This window comes from Sporothrix schenckii (assembly GCF_000961545.1).
Source record: "Sporothrix schenckii 1099-18 chromosome Unknown Cont41, whole genome shotgun sequence".
Taxonomy (NCBI): Eukaryota; Fungi; Ascomycota; class Sordariomycetes; order Ophiostomatales; family Ophiostomataceae; genus Sporothrix; species Sporothrix schenckii.
This window is the reverse complement of record NW_015971142.1, coordinates 504,106-527,486: the sequence shown is the minus strand read 5'-3', so window position 1 is coordinate 527,486 and position 23,381 is coordinate 504,106. Positions and strand designations below refer to the sequence as shown.

The 23,381-nt window shown below is 56.7% G+C and overlaps 6 protein-coding genes across 6 annotated transcripts; 2 read left to right on the top strand and 4 right to left on the bottom strand.

Moving 5' to 3' along the window:
- Window positions 1-563: 563 nt before the first annotated feature.
- Window positions 564-4,232, bottom strand: SPSK_06912 (general transcription factor 3C polypeptide 3 (transcription factor C subunit 4); the record flags this gene model as incomplete). Its single annotated transcript, XM_016733583.1, has 1 exon — window positions 564-4,232. The coding sequence occupies one exon, from the start codon at window positions 4,230-4,232 to the stop codon at window positions 564-566; it is 3,669 nt and encodes a 1,222-aa protein (XP_016590472.1).
- Window positions 4,233-5,336: 1,104 nt separating this feature from the next.
- On the bottom strand, window positions 5,337-7,332 carry SPSK_07213 (protein VTS1; the record flags this gene model as incomplete). Its single annotated transcript, XM_016733877.1, has 2 exons — window positions 5,337-6,703; window positions 6,819-7,332. The coding sequence occupies 2 exons, from the start codon at window positions 7,330-7,332 to the stop codon at window positions 5,337-5,339; spliced, it is 1,881 nt and encodes a 626-aa protein (XP_016590471.1).
- A 4,656-nt stretch (window positions 7,333-11,988) lies between these two features.
- On the bottom strand, window positions 11,989-13,171 carry SPSK_07652 (uncharacterized protein; the record flags this gene model as incomplete). The annotated part of the gene is made up of 3 exons (XM_016734311.1): window positions 11,989-12,106; window positions 12,186-12,962; window positions 13,071-13,171. The coding sequence occupies 3 exons, from the start codon at window positions 13,169-13,171 to the stop codon at window positions 11,989-11,991; spliced, it is 996 nt and encodes a 331-aa protein (XP_016590470.1).
- Window positions 13,172-14,616: 1,445 nt separating this feature from the next.
- On the top strand, window positions 14,617-17,657 carry SPSK_06977 (Calpain family cysteine protease containing protein; the record flags this gene model as incomplete). Its single annotated transcript, XM_016733647.1, has 2 exons — window positions 14,617-15,146; window positions 15,215-17,657. The coding sequence occupies 2 exons, from the start codon at window positions 14,617-14,619 to the stop codon at window positions 17,655-17,657; spliced, it is 2,973 nt and encodes a 990-aa protein (XP_016590469.1).
- A 363-nt stretch (window positions 17,658-18,020) lies between these two features.
- Window positions 18,021-19,391, bottom strand: SPSK_07537 (uncharacterized protein; the record flags this gene model as incomplete). Its single annotated transcript, XM_016734198.1, has 2 exons — window positions 18,021-19,220; window positions 19,308-19,391. 2 exons carry the CDS (start codon window positions 19,389-19,391, stop codon window positions 18,021-18,023), a joined length of 1,284 nt encoding a protein of 427 aa, XP_016590468.1.
- A 1,531-nt stretch (window positions 19,392-20,922) lies between these two features.
- SPSK_07087 (endothelin-converting enzyme) lies at window positions 20,923-23,345 on the top strand (the record flags this gene model as incomplete). Its single annotated transcript, XM_016733756.1, has 2 exons — window positions 20,923-21,918; window positions 21,987-23,345. 2 exons carry the CDS (start codon window positions 20,923-20,925, stop codon window positions 23,343-23,345), a joined length of 2,355 nt encoding a protein of 784 aa, XP_016590467.1.
- Between the last annotated feature and the right edge of the window lie 36 nt (window positions 23,346-23,381).

Genomic DNA, 23,381 nt, shown 5'->3' with positions numbered 1-23,381 from the left:
AGAACTCTGTCCAGGCTCGAACATATCCCACATGACCTTCTCTACGGTCGTCGTACATTGCCACGCAGCTTCTTTGGGCGGAGCTTCGTTCGCCCTCAAAAAACTCCGTCTAAAACGACTCCGCTCAGGGACATGTTCCATTTGCCGGCCCCAATTGGCTCTTCGTTTTGGAGGGCGTGCAGTGTATGAAGAAGTGCAGAGATACGTGGAAGAACGAATGCTTGGCCGGCGGTTGTCCACGAGTGCTCGGTGTGCACATAATTTCTTATTCCAGCCCTTCAGCAAGTGTACATCTATGCTCGGACGTACTTAATTTTTTTTACTATTTATTCTGGACACTCTGCCCCTCCCACACCCCCATTCTCACATTGCCGTCGTGGATCGGCATTCACAGAGGACAGGACAAAAATATCGCGTGGGGTGGATTTACCTGATGGAAACTCAAAATTGGGGGGGGATATTGCATGCAAGGGTCTGTCTACTGCCTCTGTCACGCCCATCTTACAACACAATTATACAGCTTCTCTTTCCGTCACGCAACGCACACCGCATGCGTCTCCTCATCACAGCACCAGGTAGGCTCGTGCAACCTGCATGGCCGCCTCATGGTTGCCCGCCAGCAGGTAGTACGTCCGCAGGTTGTAGGCCGCTTCCGTCCGCAGGTCGGGATGTCTGCCCCGTTGGCGATTGGCAGCTTCGACCTCCTTGTTGGGATCTGTCTCGCGGAGCACTTTGCCGTAGAACTCGGCCGCCAGTGCGTGCAGGCCAAGCAGGTGGTACGCCCGGCCAAGGTTGTAGTAGGCCTCGCGCCGGGCATGGGCGTCGTCGCTGGAGTCTGTTTTGGTCGCCGCCGCCAGCCGTCCGCCGGCGTATCGATACAAGAAGTGAAAGCCCTGCGTCAGCAGGTACTGCCGGTTGTCGGCCTGCCGCTTGAGCGCCCAGTGCACGTACGAGAGCCCGATGCACAGGCTGATGACCGGGTTGCCCGGGTCGACGGCCAGTGCGCGCTGGTAGTAGTTGAGCGCAAAGTGGTAGCTCATGGAGGCAAACAAAATGTGTCCGTAGACGACCAGCAGGCACGTGTCGAGGCGGTCCACGACAGCCGTCTCGTCTTTGCCGGCCGCCCGCGCCTCCTGCTTGATGGCCTCGTCGCGCGACCGGATCTGCCGCAAGATGTACTTTTGCGCCGGGCTCGAGCTGAACCACATGGACGGCGAGCGGCACAGCCGACACATGGTCGTGAAGAGGCGGTAGCAGTCGGTCGTGTACGGCTGCTCGCGCATAAAGTAGCGCGCCACCGCCACACACGTCTGCTCGTCGCCCGCGCGCACGGCACACGACGCCCATGCCAGGTGGATCAGGAACATGCTGTCCTCCTGCCGATACACGGTCGAGTCGTGCGCGGACTGGCACACGGCGTAGGCTTCGGTTGTGCGGCCCGCGTGCGCAAGACCCAGCGCATACTCCAGGAACAGGGCTAGCCAGTCGTCAAAGGGAATGCCGCGGTAGTCGCGGCGCGCAGACGCAAGCGGAGCAGGAGCAGCGGCCGTTGCAGGCCCCAGCAGCGCCGGATCGATCATTGCATTGGCAAGGACTTGAGCTTCTGCGTCGGCAGGCGTGAGGTTCTGGTGTAGGCGTTCGGCCAGGGCCGTGAGGTGACTGCTATGCTGGCCGGTACCGGGACCGGTGCTGGTGCTGGTGCTGGTGCCGGCACCCTCGACAGCCGCCGTCGCCGGCGCTGCGGCTGCTGTGCCTGTCTGGTCGTGCAAAAAATTGTTGACGCCCAGAAACTGCACGTACTTGTCCCACGTGTAGAATTCGCGGAACGACCGGAAGTCGTCGATGAGCTCCTTGGCCGCCTCCATCCACTCGGCCGCCGCATCTACATCGCCGGCATCGGCCCGTTCTTTGAGCGCCCGGCACACCTGGTAGCGGCCACGCAGACGCGCGGATGTAGACGCCTCAAACTCGGCCTGCTCGGCAGGGCTGGCAAAGAACCGCCGTGCGTGGCCGCGAACAGCCCGCCAGCGCCTCTGCTGCTGCTGTGACTTTTGTGGGCGCCGTTGGGGTCCGCGTACGCGTGCCGTGCCCGTCTTGGGCTGCCGGCGACGCACCCGCAATTCGCCGTCGGGGCCAACAACGCCTCCTTCCTGGTCGCCCTCTTCTCCTTCCTGCCCCTGGGCTGTCTTTGTTCGCCGCTTGCGTTCGGTCGAGACCAGGATGTCTTGCCCGTCGGGCCCCTTGCGGAACTTGCGATGACGCCGCACGACTTTGCCCTCGCTGTCGAGGAACACGCGGTATGCTGCCGTCTCCAAGCTGGCCATGGGACCACGACGCTTTCCAGGCGCGGCGCCGTCGGTGGCACCGTCGCCTACTGCTCGTTCCGCTACCGCGCCTTCCTCTTGCTCATCGCCCTCCTCATCTCGGGTCTGCAGCTGCTGTCGCTTCTGCTGAGCGGCCTCGAGCGACAGCGCCTCGTTGACCAAAATATATGCCTGCTCCTTTTCTTGCGCTTTCTCGTACATCTTGGCCAGTTCGTAGCGCGCATCAATGTTCTCGTCGTCCGCCTCAATGGCCGCCAGGAAGCACTCTTCGGCTGCTGCATGGTCGTGCAGCTCCAAATTGCACTTGCCCTGCAGCACGAGCGCATCAGCGTCGTCGTCCGCAGCTGCACTGCTGTTTGCATCGCCTCCCTCGCCAATTTCGTCCGTCATCTGCTCGTACCCGCCGCTGAGCCCCCCGGCTACCGCAGCCCGGTTCAGCTCACGGTACAGCTCCAGGTACTGCAGGGCCAACTCGAACCGCTTGGCCCCAAACAGCTCAGCGCCCACATCCTTGAGCAGATGCGGGTACAGGCGCATAGACTCGGTCGTGTTGGCGTCCTGGGGGTCGATCCACGCGAGATGCTCGATGGCTTCCTCTTCATGGCCGAGCTTGAGGCGATAGATGGCCAGCTTGGCCCGCAGGTCCACGGGAAGGCCTTCGCCGTACGCCGAGAGCGGGTACCGTCCTGGCTGAAACCCAGGCACCTTGCGCCGCCGTGGCTCGTCGTGCCGGTCCCACTCGCCGTCCTCGCAGTTGGTGCTCTCGTCCTTGTCCACATCCTTCCAGTAGGCCTCGTCCGGCCCACCCCGGCCAAGCATCCACCGCGCTAGGTTTTTCAGCACGGCGATGGCCTCCTTGTACTGCTCCATGGCGGCGTACAGCTCGACATAAATGGTAATGTCCATCCACGAAAACTCTTCGCCGTCGTCGAGCGTCAGGTACGGTGCAAAGTAGCCGTGTGTCGCCACGCTCGACTTGCCCCGCAGGTACGCCACCGCTTTGCGGTACGCCTTGATGGCCGCCTGGATCGTCTCGGACCCGCGTACCGAGTCGTACGATGCCTCGGCCAGGTTGCGGATCACCTGTAGCGCCAGCGGCCGCCGCTTCAGTACACGCACATACTCGGTCGCTGCGTTTGTCGCCTGTCCAAACTCGAGGCACACATTCGCCTTGCCCAGCCGCGCAGGGATGTTGTCCTTGTCAGCCCGGATGGCGCCTGAATAGCACAGCCGGGCAATCTGCAGGTTTTGGAGCCGCCGGTTTTGACGCTCTTCTTCGCGGGCGCCGTCGTCGTCGTCGATGTCGTCGTCGTTGTCCCCTTCCGCAGGTTCTTCGGCGTCGACAGCCGCAGCCTCGGCCAACGCAAAGTCCGCCGTGCTCAACCAGCCAGCGACGTTCTTGGGCTCTAGATGCGCCGCAAACACTCTGGCCATCAGGGATTCCTCGCGTCGACCCAGGTCCTCATTGATCGACGCCAACAAGTTCCATGCCGCATGTGTCTCGGCGTTGACTCGGATAATCTCGTGCAGCGCCTCGAGCGCGTCCTCGTAGCGGTTGTCCATGAACAGCTGGTGCGCCTGCTGCAGCCGAAACTTGACTTCGGCCGAAGGCTCGGCCGCTTTGCGTGGCCCACGGCGGCGGCGCACGGCCGTTCCACTGGCTCCTGTGGCGGCTGGAGCTACGGCATCGGGGCCCAGGTGTTCCGACAGAAATGCATTGCGGCTCGCGTCGAGGCGAGCAATGTCGGCCTGCAGCTCGAGGTAGTCCGAGTCGGCATCCGAGACCTCGTCAACATCATCATTGTCGCTCCCAGAAAGCCCGATTGGAGAGCCTGTGGCCGTGGGGGGAACGCTCTGATCGTCGAGATACGCGTTCGACGGCGCATCGTCCATGTCCATGTCGTCCATGTTCCTGTCGCCAGCAATGGTCGGAGCTTTCCAATGTACAAGGTGGTAGTTTTATGTCATAATGAAGCAGCCACGGTATTGCCCATCGTTCCCTCTCCGTCCTTTCTTTGTATTGCTTTGCTTTGCTTGTAGCCAAAGTCTTGTTGGTATGTTAGTCGCGCTCAGAGGCAAGTTCGATGTTCAACATTTCTGTGGAGACATCACGTGTGGCGATTTGACGCCAAAATGGTTGGCAAGAGCGATCAACGTCTGTGTCTACTGCGCCGCAGCCCTGTCGGAGGAGTTTGCCTTAGCGCGTTGTTACAGATTTAGCCTGTCCACCGCCCTGAAAGCGCGATCGACAGGTAACATTAAGCTTTTTTTAACTGTCTCAACTATCTAACCAACCTGGTACACAAGTAGCTGCTTCATATGTTCGACGTGGAACTTCACGTTCTTTATGTGATTCATCGTACCATTCTTATTAAAAGCGGAACTGGATTTGCATTATCGAAGACGTACACAACATCTCATAAAAATAGAAGTCTTTTTCTCTAACTCTCTCTCTTATTTGTTTACTTTTTTTTAAAAAAAACAAAAAAAAACAGAAAAAGAAATATGATGAGGAATAAAAAACAGAGATACATGAAACCGGGGAATGTGCAAGAACAAATGAAATAATACATGTCTACATGGTAAATCATTTCTTTATACCTTTATGATATGGATTGATAGCCGAAAACCAGGCTCGATGAGATAGTCAAAATTATAATAACTTATAAATCAGTACACATAAAAACATAAATATCCAACTAAAAACCCACGACGCTGTTTTCCGTGCCGCTCGTCCGGACCGACATCGACGCCCGATCACCAAAGAGGAAAGAAGAAGCGCCGCCGTACAACATAATGGAGTTTCCTTTGATTCATACCAATGCAAGTCGCAAAGTCCTTCCCCAAGCTCTGTTTCTTGAGCACATGTTTCGTTTTGTATATAGTAATTTTTTCCGGCATGTCGTTTGTAATAAAGCCATTCAAATCAGAACGCAAATGCGGTTTACTTGTCGGCTTCGGTGAGTTTACCTTCCGCTTTCGCCTCTGTAGCAGGATTGTCAGTTCGGGTCACTATGTGATACGGGCCGGGGGATCCGAGCACTGCGAACCTTTGACTTGCTCAAATACCTTGAGCATCTTCCGCCGAGCGCCAAGCGCATTCACTCCACGCTCCTCAAGCTGCTTGTCGTCCAGCTCGACGAGGTCCATCCATTGCATGTCCTTAAGGTTGTCTGTGTACTTGTGCAGACGCAGACTACGCAGCCAGCTGGGGATGTCCTGCAGCAGCGTAGGATCGGTAGGGTCCTCTGGAGGTTTCGAGCTACCGCGACGTCCGCGCGGAGAACGGCCCCGGATAATGTCTGAGTGGTCTGAGAGATATCCCTCGGGCGGGCCGCCCAGGCCGAGTTGGCCAAGGTTCATACCACCAAGGTTCAGAGAGTTGTTCATCAGCCCCGAGCCATCGTAGGCGCTCAAGAAGCCATTGTTCTGGGGGGACGTGAAGGGGACGCCGCCAAAGCCGCCCTGCATCGCTATGCCGGGCGAGTTGGGCCGTGAGCGTTGCGCACCAAAGCCGAGCGGCGCCTGACCATGCACAGCCAGCATCGGCTCGGTGCGCAGAATCTGACCGTGTTCGTTGACCATCACAACATTCGTCGTACCGCCAGGCAGCTGGATCGTCGGCGCACTGGGTGACAGCGGATTCTGCGGAGCTCCTGGAGCATCGTTCGACCGAGTACGGCGGTACTTGCGCACATCGTCGAGGAAAACACGGTTGTTAACCGTTGACAGGGCAGCAAGCTTCATGGCCGTGGCATTCGCGACCATGTCGGCCTGGTTCCCGCTCTGCTGCTGCTGGTTGAAGTTGGCCACCATGGGCGTATTCACCATTGATGCCCAGTTGCCACTGGCACCGTAGGGCGATAGCAGAGGAAGGTCGGCGTTTTTATCGGCGTTGATGGCCTGTGGTGACAGCGTCATTGCCGGTCGAGGAGAGCGGAGGCCACCGGCGGACGGGGGCGGCTGAGAGAACTGGCCCATTGGTGGCTGTCCTGGTGATGTCACAGTCGGCTGTGCAGGGTTCGCTGAAGAGGAAGGTCCCCATGGTGAGGTCGGGTTCTGGCCGTTGGACGGCCCCGGCAGAGCAGTGGCGGCCGCTGCAGCATCGGCAGGGGTAGAGATTGTCGGCGCAACGAGCGAGTTGCGCGGATCAATGGCACTGTTCCGGTTGGAGACGGGCGGGTTTCCTGTCTGCTGCGTGTACTTGGCCTTCTCGGTCGCAATGGCGGCGGCGGCATCGGGGAACATGGCATTGATGGTCGAAGGGTCCAGGCCGGACTGGCGCTTGACCGACATGATCGAGTTGCGCGCCATGGAATTTCTCGCAGAGTCCACACTGAGCTTGTTCATCGCGTCGCTTAACCGGTTCGACATGGGGTCTGCAGATGGCACGTTAGTATGACGAGCTATAACAGCAGGACGTTAAACAATTAAAAAATACGTATAAAAATCACGAAGCAGAAAGAGAATTGAGTAAGAAAAAGCAACACCGACCTTTGTCAAAGTTGGCGGGCGACAAAACACCAGACATGGGGTGGTTCTTACCCATTTGCCTCAGCACCTGAATGAAGAAACGAATTTGAACTTGTGTGGTTTGTTGCAGCAGGGCGTACAGCGCGGCGGTCCGCTCGGCCTCACTCAACACGCGGAACCACTGTTCGATAGCGCTCAGCTCGTCCTTGAAATCCTGGTCCAGCGTAGCTGCTGCCATCTCCTCCAGCGTTGTCTCGTACTGATCGATATCGGCGATCCACTCCTGGGCAAGCTTGTCCTGGGGGTCGAGCTCGCCTATGGCCGGGGGCGGAGGCGGCTGCGGCTGTCCGTAAAAGTCGGACGACGGACGTATGCGGCTAGACGGATTGGTGCCCGACAGGGCAGCCATATCGGCGGATGCTCGGAGGTGGGCATTGCCAACCATGGCACGGGACGAGGGAGGCCGGAGGGACGAGGGTTGGCTGGCCTCGGGCGTGCTCATCCGATTGCCGGCGAGGCTCGACATATTATTCATGATCGACTGAGCCGATCTCGAGAACGCGGGACGGAAGGCGTTAAGAAAAGAAGTAGCGGAGGTGGCGACTAGGCGGTCGTGGCAGAAAAAGAGCGGCAGGCGGAGGTGAAAGAGAGAAAGAGCAAGACGAGAGAGGAGAACGAGGAGGAGGAGAAAGATAAAAAGGTAAAAAGGACAAGAACAACCAGAAGCTGTGCGTTTGAGGCGCGCAAGAGCAACTGTTGAGGATAGGTAAGAAAGTATCAACACGGAATCGGAACCAGGAGGTAACAATCAGCGAAGGAGATAGATGGTAGAGGAAAAGAGACGGACAACTCGCTGCTTGGCGAGGACGATAGTCTGGGGTCGATATGCTGCCAGCATATGAAACAAGGCCTGAAGGCCGCTGAGAAGAGTACGAGTACGGAGAAGGGGACGAGTGGGCGATCAGTGGCCCGTAACAAGTAATGCGTGTTTCGAGATTTTCCAAGGACTGGCCTTCAAGCAATGCTTGCTGGAGAAAATTACCAGTTGCGTGGACACGGCCGATTCGGCTTGGCGAACGGGTATCGTGCTTGCAGGAAAACTTTTAAAAAAATCGTCAAGAAATCCGTTGTCAAAAGATGCGATCGTGAAGAAACTTGAAGAAGCGAACGGAAAGCGTCTGGGACTTCTTTCTGGCGGTTGTGAAGCTGACACGAAGAAGTGAACAGCGAGTCCTCAGTGAATGTGGCCCCGCAGGGTATTATTTTTTGTTTCTTTTATTTTTGTTTGAAACGCTCCTGCAGCTCAGCTGCCCTAAAAGGAGGGAGGCTTGAAGGAAGACAGCGGGTGGGGGAGGGGGGTGTGGTGTGAATGGTGTGAAGGCCGATTCTGGATCACAGAGTGAGAAACCGTTAGTGGCCGCTGTAGGAGGAGAAATGCAACATTGAGGCACAAGAAGCAGCAAATAATAGCACCGGAACAGCCCAAGAAGCACGAGAGTCCCGTAAGCTACAGCAGTAGCGGATGTGCGTACAGGGGGGAAGGAAGGGAAAGGAAGGGGGAGTGTGAATGCTTCAGGGCGGTCGCGGCTGGTGTGGGCAAGTGGATGTATTTCAGGGTAAGCGGAATTCGAGAACCTTGGAGGAGGCAGCGACTGGTGACAGGGGGTACAGGCCAGGCCGCTCAGACACAAAGCCACGACATTGGGCGGATTTTGAGACCCCGGACCTTTTGTTCTTCAGACGATAAGGCGGTAGACGATCCATCGGGATATGTGCCGCCCGGATTGTCGAGGCATAGGAAGCGCCAAGAGTCTCGCGGAAAACCCAGACAACGCCGAAAGGCACGGGAGAGATCGAGGCTCGCGGAGAGGGGGAAGGGCGTTGCGGTCCTTCATGCTAACAGGAGGGGTTTGGGCATCGACGTAACTTACAATGTATTGGGGCTGTGGTGGGCCAGCAGCAAGTCCAGGCTGAAGCCACAGATGCAGATGTATCCTACTCCGGAAAGCGGTGCAGGGAGAAGCACAAGACGTCGAGAGCCAGTCGAGCAGGCGAACAGAACGGCGAGAAGCGAGCGAGGAAATAAATGCCAAGACGACCCGCGGGCTTTGTTTTCCAAAGACGGAGCGAGAAAATCGATTCGAAGGATCCGGAATCCAATAAAAATAGAATAAAAAACGAGCTCCAAAAAGGGAGGAGACAAAGAGGTCCAGGAAAGCAGATTTAAGGGGAACGAGGAGTCGAACCAGAGGACAGAGACAAGGAAACAAGAGAAGAAAGATACGAAGTCGAGGCAGAGAACGAGGACGGAGAGAACCAAAACAATCGAGAAACGAGGCTTTGCCCCCTGTTGCCGGCCTGCGAAGTCAAATAAGAGAAGGCAGATGGCGAGGCCGTAGTAAATGTAAATTGCCGCAGAAAATAGAGAAAGAGAGGAGGTCTAACCAAGGGCAATCGATGTACGCAGTACAGAAGAACGCTCTCAGTGACCGTAGGGAGGGGAGGCGGTCGAGAAAATTCGGGGAAGAAAATAGGTCCTGAAAAAGGTTCCAAAAAAGGTGGAAAAGAAACTTCTGAAACGGTGGGCGATATTAGGCCAGGGACGCAGCAGGACCCCCATCGAGTGGTGCAATTCAGCACTAGCCCACGCCCCAGGTGTTGCAGTTGCACGCTCCTCTCGTTGCTACGGAAGGAGCAAAGGAGGACCAATGGCCGGGAAAGGAAACGGCGACAGAGTCACAGCGCTAAGGGGGCATTTCTGTGAGGTGCGGGATTGGAGCTCCGGGAGGGCCTGGCTAGTCCATCGCCGTTGCCACTTATGCCGTTGTTACCTGCCCAAAGAGAGTATATTAAACTCGTTCAAAGATATCAAATATGTGGTAAGAGAAGGAGCCACAGGCAGCCTCGTGCACCAGATCCAAAGCAAACATGGAAGCAACGATTGCGCGGCTCTCTGATGAATTTTCTTCGGCCTCCTTTTCGTCCCTTGCTCCTTCCTGGGGCGAGCGCAAGCCTTGATCTTACAACGACACGGTTCTGCCCCCTTGTGATTTGCACTCCCGGCAGGACGAGAAGGAAACCCTGGGGTATGCTGCCCGTCTACTTTATGTGTGGGCACGTCTGTGAGCTTCGGATCGTACCCACTGGCATATGGGAATACTGGCACATCTTTCTCACGCGATGGTACGGTGTCTCGGGTGACCGTCACATACTTGAACATAGTACGACCTGCCCTTACACGTATATTCTAGTTGGTGGCCGCCTTGTATAAAATGCTGATTACTTGGACATCGCCGTCTGTGAAGTGCATATTACAAAGAACCTTGGAAGGCGTCTCATCAAAGCATGTTCCGCGTCATTCATGCGCCCCGGCCGTGGGGAGAAACGAACTGGGCTCGAGGCGCTTGGTAATAGACATGGAGAGGACGAATCCTCTTGATCTTGGCACGAAAGAAAATATCCTTCAGCAATTGAGTACTGGAAAAGAGGCTCTATGCTGTACACACTAATGCCATTTGTTGTTTCTCGGGTTTCAAGTCACAATCCCCTGTGTCATTGCCCTGGGTAAGGGCTGGTCAACGACCGCAAAAGATGAATGGAAATGTCAGGTGCAAATAGAGGGTGCTGTCTGTGACAAGAGATATGTAGAGTTTTGTAGTCCGATCGGCGGAAACATCACGGTTTGCTTTTTGACATGCACGTCATAGTCACGGACCTTTCCGGCCTCACATTGCCGGCTCTTCACTCTCTCCTGCACCAATCATCTTGTGCGTTTCTGGAGGGTTTTGTTGCGGGCGCAGAAGGAAGAAGAAGAGTCGGGGAATGTTGTCGAAGAGGCCGGTCGGATCGTAGTTTCGTTTGCAGAGGGGGCGGGGGGCTAGCTTTTCATGTTCTTTGATTTGTTTGATTTTCTGTCCCTTCCATCGGTACCGTTCCCTAGAAAACTCCCAAAAGAAAACAAGGAAATCACCAAGACTTCTGTCTTGTTTGTTTATTTCGCAATTGAAATTGTGTCGTTTTTTTTATTTGTCGCTCCCTAAAACCATTTAAAGCGAAGCCGTCGTCATACGTAGTGTGCTGATTTCGAATTCGATCCAGGTGTTTGGTTGCTTATGCCGACTCCCGCTTGCCCTCCCGGAACTCCTTCTGTAGGTGTTGTCAGTACGCACAATCTCCCAACGTTGATACGTGTCTTCTCGTTTGCAGGGGTGGAAAAGGATAAGTCGTACCAGGGCGCGGGCAGTGCCGTGCAGAGCATGTCTGTGGTTTCTCCGGAACTTGGGGTCAGTGCCCTTGAGCGAAGGGTATCTGGAGGTCTTGGGCTTCTTGATGCTGTTCGAGAATAGTCGTGTTAGCCACCTGTCTGTCTGCTGTGTCCCTGGGAACTCGTATATCCTTCTTCCTGGAACATTCGCATCATGTAGTCGTTCGTTCGTTCCGAAGGAGGTGGCGGTTGGATTCGACATACCCGTTCCGGTGCGCCTTGCGCGACTGGTTGTGCTGGGACGAGTTCTTCGACTCTGTGAGAAAGAAATTGTTAGAATAACCGGAAGTGCGAGAGTGAAGCTCAAAATTTCATTCGGTAGCACGTACTGGCCATGGCGACTGTTGTTGTGTCGGTCCTTGATCAAAATTGTAAGGAATTGAGGATGTGGTAAGTAGAAGGAGGTTTAACGCTGCCAGGGTGGGATTGCAAAAAAATCTCTTTGGTAGGTGAATTTCGATTTGTTGTGGGAAAAAAAAGGGCTAGTCTCCATAAAATGTGTGGCGCGTGCACTTCAGCCACAATTACATAAGACAACGGCATGACACATCACGTGTAATTTTATGGTCATAGTCAACGATTGGTACGGCTTAGGTCCCGGCTATCTTCATGCGCATATCCCGTACTAACTTGGCAATGTGCATGAATCCCAGCTGTAAGTTTGAGCTTGTCAATTGGAATCTCTTGTCTGATTCTTGAGATCTAGTATGCTAAACAATATTACCATGTACACAATGACTGCATTTGTTTTCTATAAATGATGACATAAAAGGGCCGAAAAACATTGCAAAAACGAAACAGAATCCAAAAACTTGGAAAAGTAAACAAAATCACAAAACGCAATCCGCCGCAGGTTTATACACAATTCCTCTTTATCATCACCTCCTTTTTAGATTCCGCGAGGACTTGGTTGCTGAATTGAATCGTTTATTTGACAGACAGGGGAGCAACGGTGCGGAGTGAGTTGAGGGTGGCACCACGGGCCAACTGCTCGGACCGAAGCTTCTGGAGGTAGCGGACGAAGAGGATGAACATCAGCTCGACTCTGAAAATCCGTGTTAGTGGCGTGCATTTGACCATATTGCAGAGAAAAACAAACAAGAAAGAAAGAAAAAGGAACGAACCTCTCCTTGGCCATCATCAGGATGCCCTGCACCAGCAAACCCTTGAGGATCTGGGGGCCGATGCCCTTGAACAGACCCAGAGGACCCTCGTGGGCAATAATGAACTGCATCACCTCAATGAAGCTCTTAAAGGGCTTGCCGTTGCGCGCCGATGGCGGCTTCGACTGCAGGCCGACCTTGGCGACGATCAGCGGCTGCGTGGCGATTGTGGCCAGCGACTTGGACATGGCGCCGAGGGCAAACGCCTCCCAAGGTCTCAGGTTGGTCTTGCCGGGGAACAGGACCTGTTTTAAGCGCTCGTAGGCGCCATAGGTGATGGCCGGGTTGACGACGAGGACCAGGCTGGCCTTGAGGCCGCGCCACAGGCCGGACACGCCGTCCTCGCTCTCAATGACCTCGCGCGCGGTGCCAAGGATGCCCTTGCGCTCGTTCTTGGACTGCGTCTGCTGGCGCGTGGTCACGACGGCGATAGGGATGGTAAACAGCTGGGCCACAGCACCGGACAGGGCGCCGAGAGACAGCTCGACGACCGTTGACGGCGGCGCCGTGGATTTGGCGTAGCGCTCGTACAGGGTGCGGATGAGCGAGTACCAGTAGAAGTAGGCAAAGTTGGTCGAAGCGACACCGATCAGCGAGCCGCTGATGCCGGCGTACAAGCCGATGATGCCGTCCGCCTCGGCAATTTTGGTAATCGCGTCCCAGGTCGAGGTGTAGTGCGCGTCATCTGCGACACTGCCGTCCTTCCGCTTGACCTGCACTTGTAACCGGGTCTTGACGCTGCATCGCGGGATTTGGTCAGCAGTCCGTCCGATAGACCGGCGCAGCACCACATGAAAACCCCAGCAAAAGACGCAGACAATGAAGTCGAAGCCGAGGGAAACTTACATGTCCAGCGGGTACACCAGAGCATTGGCCAGGACAGCACCGGTGGCACCGGCCGTAGCCTTGCCCCAAGGGCCAATTACAGGCTTTGACTGCGCAGGCATTGCGTGTGGTGATGTGATGGAAAAGAGAAAAAGAAAACGGTAAAGAAAAGATGGAGAAGAGAAACAGAACTGGCGTAGGAGCGTCTGGAAAAACGAAAAACTAGGTCGTCAGGGACGCAGGCAAGACAAGCGACACAGGTGAGAAAGCGAGATAGCTTGTGGCTGCTGGATGCGATTTGCCGATATGCGCTTGGGCTATTGTAAGCGGCACAGCTTCCGGACGAGCATGGAGAACAATCGAGGAGCACAGGAACACAGACGATCGCGAACCAGAACGATGTCGGATTCTACGAATACTCAATCGACGAGAGTCACCAAGCGAACCGGACGAAAAAGGACAAAAAGAAAGGACTGGCAATAAGAAAAGGATGATACAATAGGAAAGAGCCGGCAACGGGGCGCCAAACGGAATCTGCAGGAGAAACAGCCACTCAGAGGTGGGCGGGCTGGCTGGCATCTGGAGGCACTGGCCCGAAGTCTCCATTGTCTGCCGCCAAACCTCGGCCATATCTCAACATGTGGGACTGAGTGGCGCCGCCATCCAGAGTAGGCGTGTGTTGCGTAGGGGAAATGGTGCTAAAACTCCGCACAGCAAAAAGGCACCTGGGGTGGTGCACGAGGAAGTCTGGAGGCTAGCGCATTTCGGCAACGCTTCAGAGCATCGTCCACCACTGAAGCCCTGAGCCTTGTGTTTTGGGGTGCTGAGCGGTCCGGCCAGCCAACAGGAGGACGCCCTATTCCGGAGCCTGCGACCCAATGTGTCCACAAATGCCGAGCTTTTTGACAGTAAAGTGGAGCGCTATCGCTCTTTGGAGTACGTTTGGAGAGGCCGCGAAGCAGTCGGGGAAAAGCACACAGCTGGTTCTTGCCGAAGTAATACTGGCTAATTCCGTCACTGTGGACATCGCTCCTGCCTGGGGCCTCGTGGCGTTGACGCCTGCTTCCTTGTTTTGTGAACGGAGCATTGCAGGAAGGTGCGTTTACCGGCTACTGCCAATCTCGTCCTCTATCAGGCCCTTTGTGTAAGCATCCCAATTGGGAAGGATCGTTGATGAAGCCCAAGTAGCTTCTCGTGATGTTTCCTTTCATCCCAACACCTCTCCAGTCCCCAAACTGTCGCTTCTTCCAAGCCCCTCATCTTCAACATGCCGCTCCCCCATGCAATGGCCAGCCTTAAGCTAATGCAGCCCAGACGGTTCTTGCGCTCGCTCAGCCACGGGACGGTTGTCGCACATGTCCAATGAGATTGAGATACTGTGTTGCCAATTGGGCCATTCTTAGCACTGTCACGACACTCGACACAGCCTTACCGCTCACCCCGCCAGGGCCAATGTTTCTATTGTGTTGATGCGTGGCCGTCATGCTTGGCCGTGCAAGACAAGTGACCCTCTGATTGTATCGCCTGCACAACTGGACCTCTGCCACTACATTGAAGCAGTCCACCAATGGAGGCAAAAGCACAGGAAGAGGAGGCTCTGATCAGCCAGTCGTCGGGCAAGGACGCGGTCTTACACGTTATTGCGGCCGTCGAGCTGTATATGAAGGCCGTCCAGGAGGCTTCCACTCCGGCCGAACGGACACGACTCAAGAAGAAATGCCGAGAGTTAATGGCCTATGGCGAAAGCCTAAAGACCGCGCAAGCAGCTCCAGTGGAAGCCGCCTTGTCTTCTTTGTCGTTGGAGTCCAAGCCGGAAAAACCGAATCCTACGTCCCCGCCGGGGCCGCAGCCACAAACGCCGGCACAGGTTTCGTCAAGCATCGACACCACTGCGAAGACAACCGGAAATCTGGTTCCAGGCCGCAGTATGTATGCCTCCGGCCGAACTGCGCCTATTTCGACCAGAGACCTTCCAAAACGAGAAAAGATTGTTCTCTTGAGGGCATCCAAGCTCCATGGGTCCGTCTTCCCTCCATGGGATGGGACACCCAGCAACGACACCTTCAAGTTGGCATCGCCTGCCGACGTTCTCTACGAGTAAGTGTTTGGTATGAACAGCAGTGACAGCGTGTAGCTGCCAACTAACATTCTTCTGATACTGCCAGGGACAACACTACCTTCTCTATGTCATCTCAGCAAAACGAGATATTCACCGGCTGGAAGCGACCTGTCGAGCTATTTTCGGAGCCTGCAGCGGCGGACGGCAAAGCAGACGACACACTACTAACAGATCGATTTATGCTCGCCAAAGATGAGCCTGACCTCGTACAGGACATCACGACCGACTGCTCAGTCGTCGCGAGTCTATGTGCCATGACAAAGTATGCTGACGACCATGGCGGCCCGTCTGCACTACTTGCATCAATAATGAGCCCGTTCGACCACGACAACGGCCAGCCACTAGTCTCCGAGAACGGCAAATACATATTCCGAATGCATTTCAACGGAGCTTTTCGCAAGGTCGTTGTTGACGATAGGCTGCCGTCGTCGGATTCACGTGCCCTGTTTGTCGTCGACCGCCGAAACCCACTACTGTTGTGGCCTGCTTTCCTCGAAAAGGCGTATCTCAAGGTGCACGGAGGCTATGATTTTCCTGGAAGCAACTCCGGCACCGACCTTTGGGTTCTCACCGGGTGGATCCCGGAGCAAGTCTTTATTCAGAGCAACGAATCAGATCTGGACCAAGTCTGGACGCGTGTTAAAGACGCATTTGCACGCGGCGACGTCATGGTCACCCTTGGCACAGGCCGGCTCTCCTCGGAAGAGGAAACACTGCTTGGCTTGGCCGGAGAGCATGACTATGCTGTCCTTGGCCTGGACGTTGATACTGACGGCGTTCGCCGGATGCTGGTCAAGAATCCCTGGTGTGACAATCTTGTCTGGCGTGGAAGGGGTCTGGTATCTGTTTCTTCCGCAACCAGTCCATCAACGACGGGAACCTTTTGGATAGGCTTCGAAGACGTCATTCAGTACTATGAGTCTCTTTACTTGAATTGGAACCCGTCCTTGTTCAACCACCGCCAGGATCACCATTTCAGCTGGACCCTTCCCACCAAGGCAATGGCCCACTCGTTTGCATCCAATCCCCAATACGCTATGGCGCCAGACGCCGACGGTACCGTTTGGATTTTGCTGAACCGCCACTTCCAGGACGCCGAACTCGATATCGTCCGCAGGAAAAAACGATCCGTGTCCGCGTTTTTGGGCAATCGAGGAAGCGCGCCATCGGGCGCTCCCCCTACTTCTGAACCCGGCCCAACGTCGTCCAGCCAGGTCGGGTTTATTTCGCTATATGTGTACTCTGCCGATGGCAAGAGAGTCCAGCTGGCGGACCGTCCCCGGTGGATCAACCGTGCGCCATTGGTAGACTCCCCGCAGACATTGGTGTGCTTCGAGGCGCGCAAGTCGCTTCCTTACACGATCGTTGTGGCCCAATCCGGCCTGCCACTCCCTAGCTACTCATTCACTCTGTCATTTTTCTCTTCCGCATCGCTGAAGATTGAGCCGGCGGTCGAGATGCTCGCCAACCAGTACGAAGTATCCGACGAGTGGTCGAGGGCGACGGCTGGCGGCAGTGCAGCGTCGCCAGACTTTATCCAAAACCCACAATACGCACTTACCATACCAAAGGCTACTCCTCTCAGTTTGCTCCTGTGTGCTGAGGCCGACGATGTCCCTGTCCGCGTTGATCTAGTATGGGCCCGAGGCGAACGGGTAGCGTCGCTGGCCGTGCGCGATCTCGTCGTGTCGTCCGGCGAATACCAGCGGGGATGTGCCATGGCAGCCGTAGCGCCACGGACGGCATCCTATTCTGCTGCGTCTGGGCTGGCAGCATCGTCTCCTCTTTCGCAAATGTCCGGCAGCGTAAGCAGTGGCAACGGAAGCGGGAGCGCAGGTTTTGGGTCCGGCCTCGTCGAAGCCGGCACGTACACCGTAGTGGTGTCAACGTTCGAGCACGCCCAACTGTCTCGATACACGCTACGGGTCGGCTCGGCTGTGCCCATCGAGCTGCGACCGATCCCAGCAGAGGACTCGGGCAAGCTGCGGACGTCGCTTGAGCCGCTGATGCTGACATTTGACGGCACCTCTGGCGGAGGCCACCACGGCCTTGGGGATGGAGATGAGGGCGAGTTGCGATGCCAGGCCGTACTCGACACGCGCCTCAATACGCGCGTGCGTCTTGTCGTCCAGGCCGTTGAACGGCGTGCACACGCCGTCTACACGGCCACGGCTGCCGCTGCTGCTGCTGCGAGCACGACCGCTGTGCGTGTCTCGATCGAGCGCATGGCCACGGGAAGCGGCCGACGCAGCGGCGATGTGATTGTAGCGACAGGCGGCGGCGAGTTCCAGGACATGCCGGTCTCTGGCCTGCGAACAGGAGAGGTCAATCTCAGTCGAGCCTCGCCGTACCAGGGTCGAGACCTGACGACACCATGGTTCCGTGTGGTGGTTGAGATACGCAATGGGCGGCGGCTGCCGAATGTGGGTATCCGGGTGGACATTCTGGGCAGTGATCGTGTGGAAGCACGTCCATGGCACGAGTTTTGATCTTACGATTATGATTTAAACAAGATGTTTTGTAGTTTAGGATGATTTTTACGCATTTCCGGTATTATGAAATTGGTTTTAGTTTTTCTTTTGGAAAAGCGAAGGCCAACTATAACCAAAAGAACATGCACCGCAAGTCTCCATCACGAAAGTTCAAGACTAAAACAAAACCTTTGGTAACATTGATAAATCGAAAGAAGATCCCAGAGAACGCCTAAAGTGCATAGATGACACGCTTCAACGTAAAATAACAACCATTCCTCAATACTATAGATCAACGCCGCAATAACCAAAAGGAGTAAGAAAGCGATGGCGAAAGGATTCCACAATGCGGTAGAAGTAGCAGAGAGAGCCATGGGTGGATTACATGTGCTCGACAGGCTCTTCCGGCAGCAGCTCCTCGACGCGCGGCGGCTGCAGAACCTTCAGCGGCGGCTTGACGATGCCGTTGAAGACAAAGGTGAAGTACACCAGCATGATGAAGCCGACGACCTGCAGCCACTTGAATGTCTCCCAGCCCAGGCCCAGGGACACGAGCCAGATGAAGAGCGTCCGGCAGGTGTCGATGGTGGACCGCGACGTGGCGCTGACGTTGCGCGTCACCGACAGGCCGAAAAAGTTGAAGCCGCCGATGCTGAACATGATCAGGACGCTCGTGACCAGGATGCGCGGGTCCGACGTCATCTGGCGCCAGCCCTCGACCATGTCAAAGTAGCCGTACTGGCCGGCCTCGGTGCGGCCAATGGTAACGTGCAGCACGACCATGCCGAGCAGGGTGACGCCGAAGCCGAAGACGCCCTCCCAGCCGACGACGCGGATGGGCTCAATGGTCGAGCGCTCGAGGATCCACTCCTCGAGGACAAACTGGGTCGCCGTGAAGATCTGGGCGCCCGCAATGAGCAGCACACCAATGATCACACGCAGGGCGTCCGTGCCGACGTCGGCCAGGGCGGTTGCGGAGACCATGGCGGCATCGTCGGAGCCAGCCGTCGTGGTATCCGGCGAGATGGCGCCTGCGAGGCCAACGACAGCCACACCCAAGACGACGCCAAGCAGGGACAGCCACTGGAAGACGTGCAGGTGGCGGTGCAAAAAGATGACACTGAACAGGCCGACAAACAAGACGAGGGCGCCACGGGTCATTTGGTAGATGGAAGCGGCCACCAAGAGCAGCCCCGCGTTCATGAGCGTGGTGCCGAGGATGTCGCAGATGGACGGCAGGGCCAGCAGCAGGATGCCGCAGCCGCGCAGAACCGAGTTCTCGTGGGTCGCCAAGAACTTGCCGTTCCCATTGCCGTTGAGGGCCGTTGTGGAGTGGATGCTCGCGTCATCGCCAGCACCCGTATCGTCGGCCGCCACGGCCTGGTAGCCGCCCTCGGCAGCGGTCGTGGCCGAGCCACCGTTCCTCCGCTCCTGGTAGCGCTTGTACAGGGACATGAGCCCGACAACGAGCCAGCAGCCCATCTCGCCCACAAACATCTGTGCCGTCTGGAGCACGGGTTGCTCAAAGTAGGCGCGCTTCTTCGGATCCGGGTCATCGCAGTTGCGGACACACTGGTTGTCCTGTTGAATCAGTTAGCCGGGCGTCCCGAGGGTGAAGGGGACGGGGGGCGGGTAAGTCTCGCCTGGACATCGTCCTGGCCGACATACCTGGTACTTTGTCAACAGTGTATTGCAGACGCCCGTGAGCAGCATCATTGCCACAAGGACGGGGATGAGATATCGGGAAGCCATGGTCGGTGGAGTAGGTGGTGCGACAAGCAGAGGAGGACCTGGCGAGAAGGCGAGACGAGAGGAAGAGAAAGTAACAGGTCAGGATAAGACGAAAAAGAGACGGGCCTCTGTAATTCAGGGAGAATACAAAGACAGGACCCGAATAGAGCCAAATTGGGCAACGTATTGTCGCTGGGTGCCCTGTTGGACGGCAAGGGAGGGTGTCTTGGCCGCTTTCGCGTTGGCGTTGGTCGCTACTTTGTCGCTCTCGTGCCGCGCTGCAAATGCGAAGGCAAGGGAATCAGGCGGTGTTGAGCAAATTGGGTACAGATCGTGTTCCCTCGTTGCAGATGTGGTTGAGGGAGAAAGTTGGTGATGCTGAGAAGGAGAGGAGAGAGAGAGAGAGAGAGGAGGAGAGAGAGAGGGAAAGAGCGACACGGGACACAACAGAGCGGTTTGGAAAGAACGAGGCACATTCACTACGGCATTCTCCATTTCGGGTGCACGATACAGTAAGACGGTCTCGCCCCGCCTAGCCAGCGCAGGTCACCTGAAACGGTCATAGGTTCAGGTGTGGCCGCCTGCAGTGAGAGTGGGTAAGTGTCGTGGCTTGGGTGGAGCCCTGTGGCCACGGCTGAGTTACGCTGGGCGCCTGATTGGCTGCCCCAGTCGGCGATGCAGATGCACGCTATCACCTTATCTGCCTTATCGGGCCACAGCGCTTTCAGGTACAAGAACCTGGATGGCCTCAGTATCGTGATCACGACCCTCGGTTTGCATGACGAGAAGCATCCAGTTTCCGCTTCAAGCGGCTTTCGTTATTGATTGACGATCCCCAGATGCCATTTGTTTGCTGTATATATCTCTGTGACCCAATTAAGCGCTTTCACGTCAGACTGAGTCACTTTGGCTGTCCTTCTGAGGAGCCTTTGGAGCTGCCACTTTCTCTTTAGGCCCACACAGAGGTGTCGTAGCCTCGTGATATGCTTTGTGAAGAACTTCCCGTACATCTCTCGTCGCCTTAAAAAAGCTCAGTGAGAACAGGAGCTCGCCCTGGATACGCTTTTCTCTCGATGATGCTACCTGTTTGAGAACGCTACACGTGACCAAAATGGACCGCATCAAATCCGCCTGGCCCCACAAATCAGTGCTGCTGCGGACAGTAGCTCATAGCTGCCACGGCCGCCAATCAGCGATCGACAGTCCTGCCTAAGCGCAGGCACCTGCCGCCTGGGGTAAGCTTGTTTACAATGTCGTATTGCACTGTAATCCATCGTCGCTGAGCTGATGACGCCTCCGCACGGCCTGGCTATTTGCCGTGACTCTCTTCTCCCCTCTCTCTCCTTCTCAACCCTCCCCATCGTCTACGACGCTCTGCATCGGCGATTTGCGTCAAACCACCATACACGACTATCGACCTATCGACCTGTCTTTGCATCACTGCTTGCACAGGTGCTGCTGGCCGCCGTCTCCCTGAAGCTACAGTTGGGTTGACTTCGTCGGTCATAGGCCAATTTCCTCTGGGAAGACGCCAATTCGACAACACTGCATCATGGCGTCTCCGGCTGCCAACAACGGCCCGTCCGAGAGCTCGCCGCTTCTGGACAACCCGCCCGACGCCCACACTGCCAGTGGTGATGTCGAGGAGGGCAGCTTCCGTCGGGGCTACAGGTCAGTGACATCTACCTGGACGGCGCTTGGTATCCAGCGGATCGCGATCGTCATCCTCATTATCGCCCTTGTTCTGGTGGCGACGATTCTGCCTCGACGCCACGACAAAGGCGCGGCCACGGGCCTTTGCCTCACCCCGGCTTGCATCCACGCCGCCGACGGCTATCTGACCAACTTGTCGCCCAACTATAAGAACATGGACCCGTGCGACGACTTTGAGGAGTTTGTCTGTGGTGGCTGGCGTGGCGCTCACGACATGCGGGCCGACCAGGGCATGACGGACGCTCTGGGCCTCATCAACGACGGCGTGACGTCCACCATCCGCAACATTCTGGAGGGCAGGTACCCCGACAACTCCAGCCACTCGACCTTCTCGCCCAGCAACCTCAATGCTGCTGTGAGCTCGACCGACCGCAAGAATTTCGAAGAGCTCAAGGCGGCATACGACGCGTGCATGGATGTGGACGCCATCACGAAGCAGGGCATCCAGCCCATTGTCGCCCTCATCGATGAGCTGGCCAAGACGTTTGGCAGCTCGTCTACCTCCCCCGTCGACTACAGCGACTCGGTTCTCTTCCTCAAGAAGCGTGGCATCAACTCGTTCTTCAGCTTCTACGTTAGCGACGACGACAAGGATCCAGAGACGCAGATCATTGGCGTGAGCCCCGTACGCTCGTTCGGACTGCCCTCGAAGCAGTACTTTGAGGACAAGGATGTCGTGGACCAGTACCTGAGCGCCATGACGAAAGTGCTGGGCGCTATCAAGCCGAGCGTGGCCAAGATTGGCCCTGCAGACAAGGCGGCCAAGGCCCTCGTGGAGTTTGAGTCGCGCCTGTCGCTGGCTGCCCCCGACAAGGAGGACATGGACGATGTGACGGTACGTGGGAGGACTGCATTTTGTTTCCCGCAGTCATGGATGATGCATCGTTTCTAACGTTTCTCTAGAAAACCTACAACCTCCTGTCGGTCAAGGACACATCGAAGCTGCTTCCGCACTTTGGCTTCGAAAAGGCCTTGAAAGAGCTCGTGCCGACTGACTACGCCCTGAACATGACGGTCACGGCGTTCCCCGAGGTGCTGGCCAACGTGTCGCAGATTGTGGCCGAGACGCCGGCAGAGGTCGTGCAGAACTTCTTGTACTGGCGCCTGATTGTGTACTACAGCAGCGCAGTGTTGGGCCCTGAGATACGGCCGTGGCGGCAGTTCCAGAACATCCTGCAGGGAAAGGACGCCGACGCCGACCCCGAGCGCTGGCGGATTTGCGTCGGCCATGCCGGCGGAACGCTGGGCTGGATCCTGAGCCGCTTCTTCGTGGAGGCGTCGTTCTCGGCCGCGGCCAAGGACTTTGGCAACCGCATCATCTCGGACATCAAGGCGGCGTACCTCCAGAACTTTAACAGCCTTGCATGGATGGACGACGAGACGCGCAAAGTGGCGGCGGAGAAGGTGCACAACATCGACCAAAAGGTCGGCTACCCGGCGGCGTCGCCCAACATCATGGACCCCGAGGACCTCAAGACGTACTACGAGGCGGTGCAGATTGGCGACTCGTTCTTTGGCAACATCCTATCGTCGGACGACTTTGACAACAAGCGCATGTGGGCGACGCTGGGCAAACCGACGGACATGAACGAGTGGGGCATGCTTGCGTCGACGGTCAATGCGTACTACAACCCGCCGCACAACGAGATTGTGTTCCCCGCGGGCATCATGCAGTTTCCGCTGTTCAGCGTCGACCTGCCGAGCTACGTGAGCTACGGCGCGTTTGGCGCGGTGGCGGGCCACGAGCTGTCGCACGCGTTTGACAACAACGGGCGGCACTACGACCTGCACGGCCGCTACAACAACTGGTGGACGAACGCGACGATTGACGCGTTTACGGACAAGGCGCAGTGCATCGTGGACGAGTTCAACAACTTTACGGTGATTGGCAAGGACGGCCCCATCCACATCAAGGGCCGCCAGACGCTGGGCGAGAACATTGCGGACTCGGGCGGCCTGACCGCGGCGCGCCTCGCGTGGGACATGCGGCGGGCGGCCGCCAAGCGAGACGGCACGGCCACGAGCGGCGTGGACAGCCTGTCGCTGCCCGGGCTGGACGCCTTTACGCACGAGCAGCTGTTTTACATTTCGTACGGCAACGCGTGGTGCTCCAAGTTCCGGCCGGCGATGCTGACGAACCGTGTGACGACGGACGAGCACTCGCCAGACCCGATCCGGATCAAGGGCACGCTGCTCAACTCGCGCGGGTTCCGCGAGGCATTCCAGTGCCCGGTGAAGGAGCCGACGTGCGAGCTGTGGTAGGTGAGCATGAGTCGGGGCGCATAGCAGAATAGCATT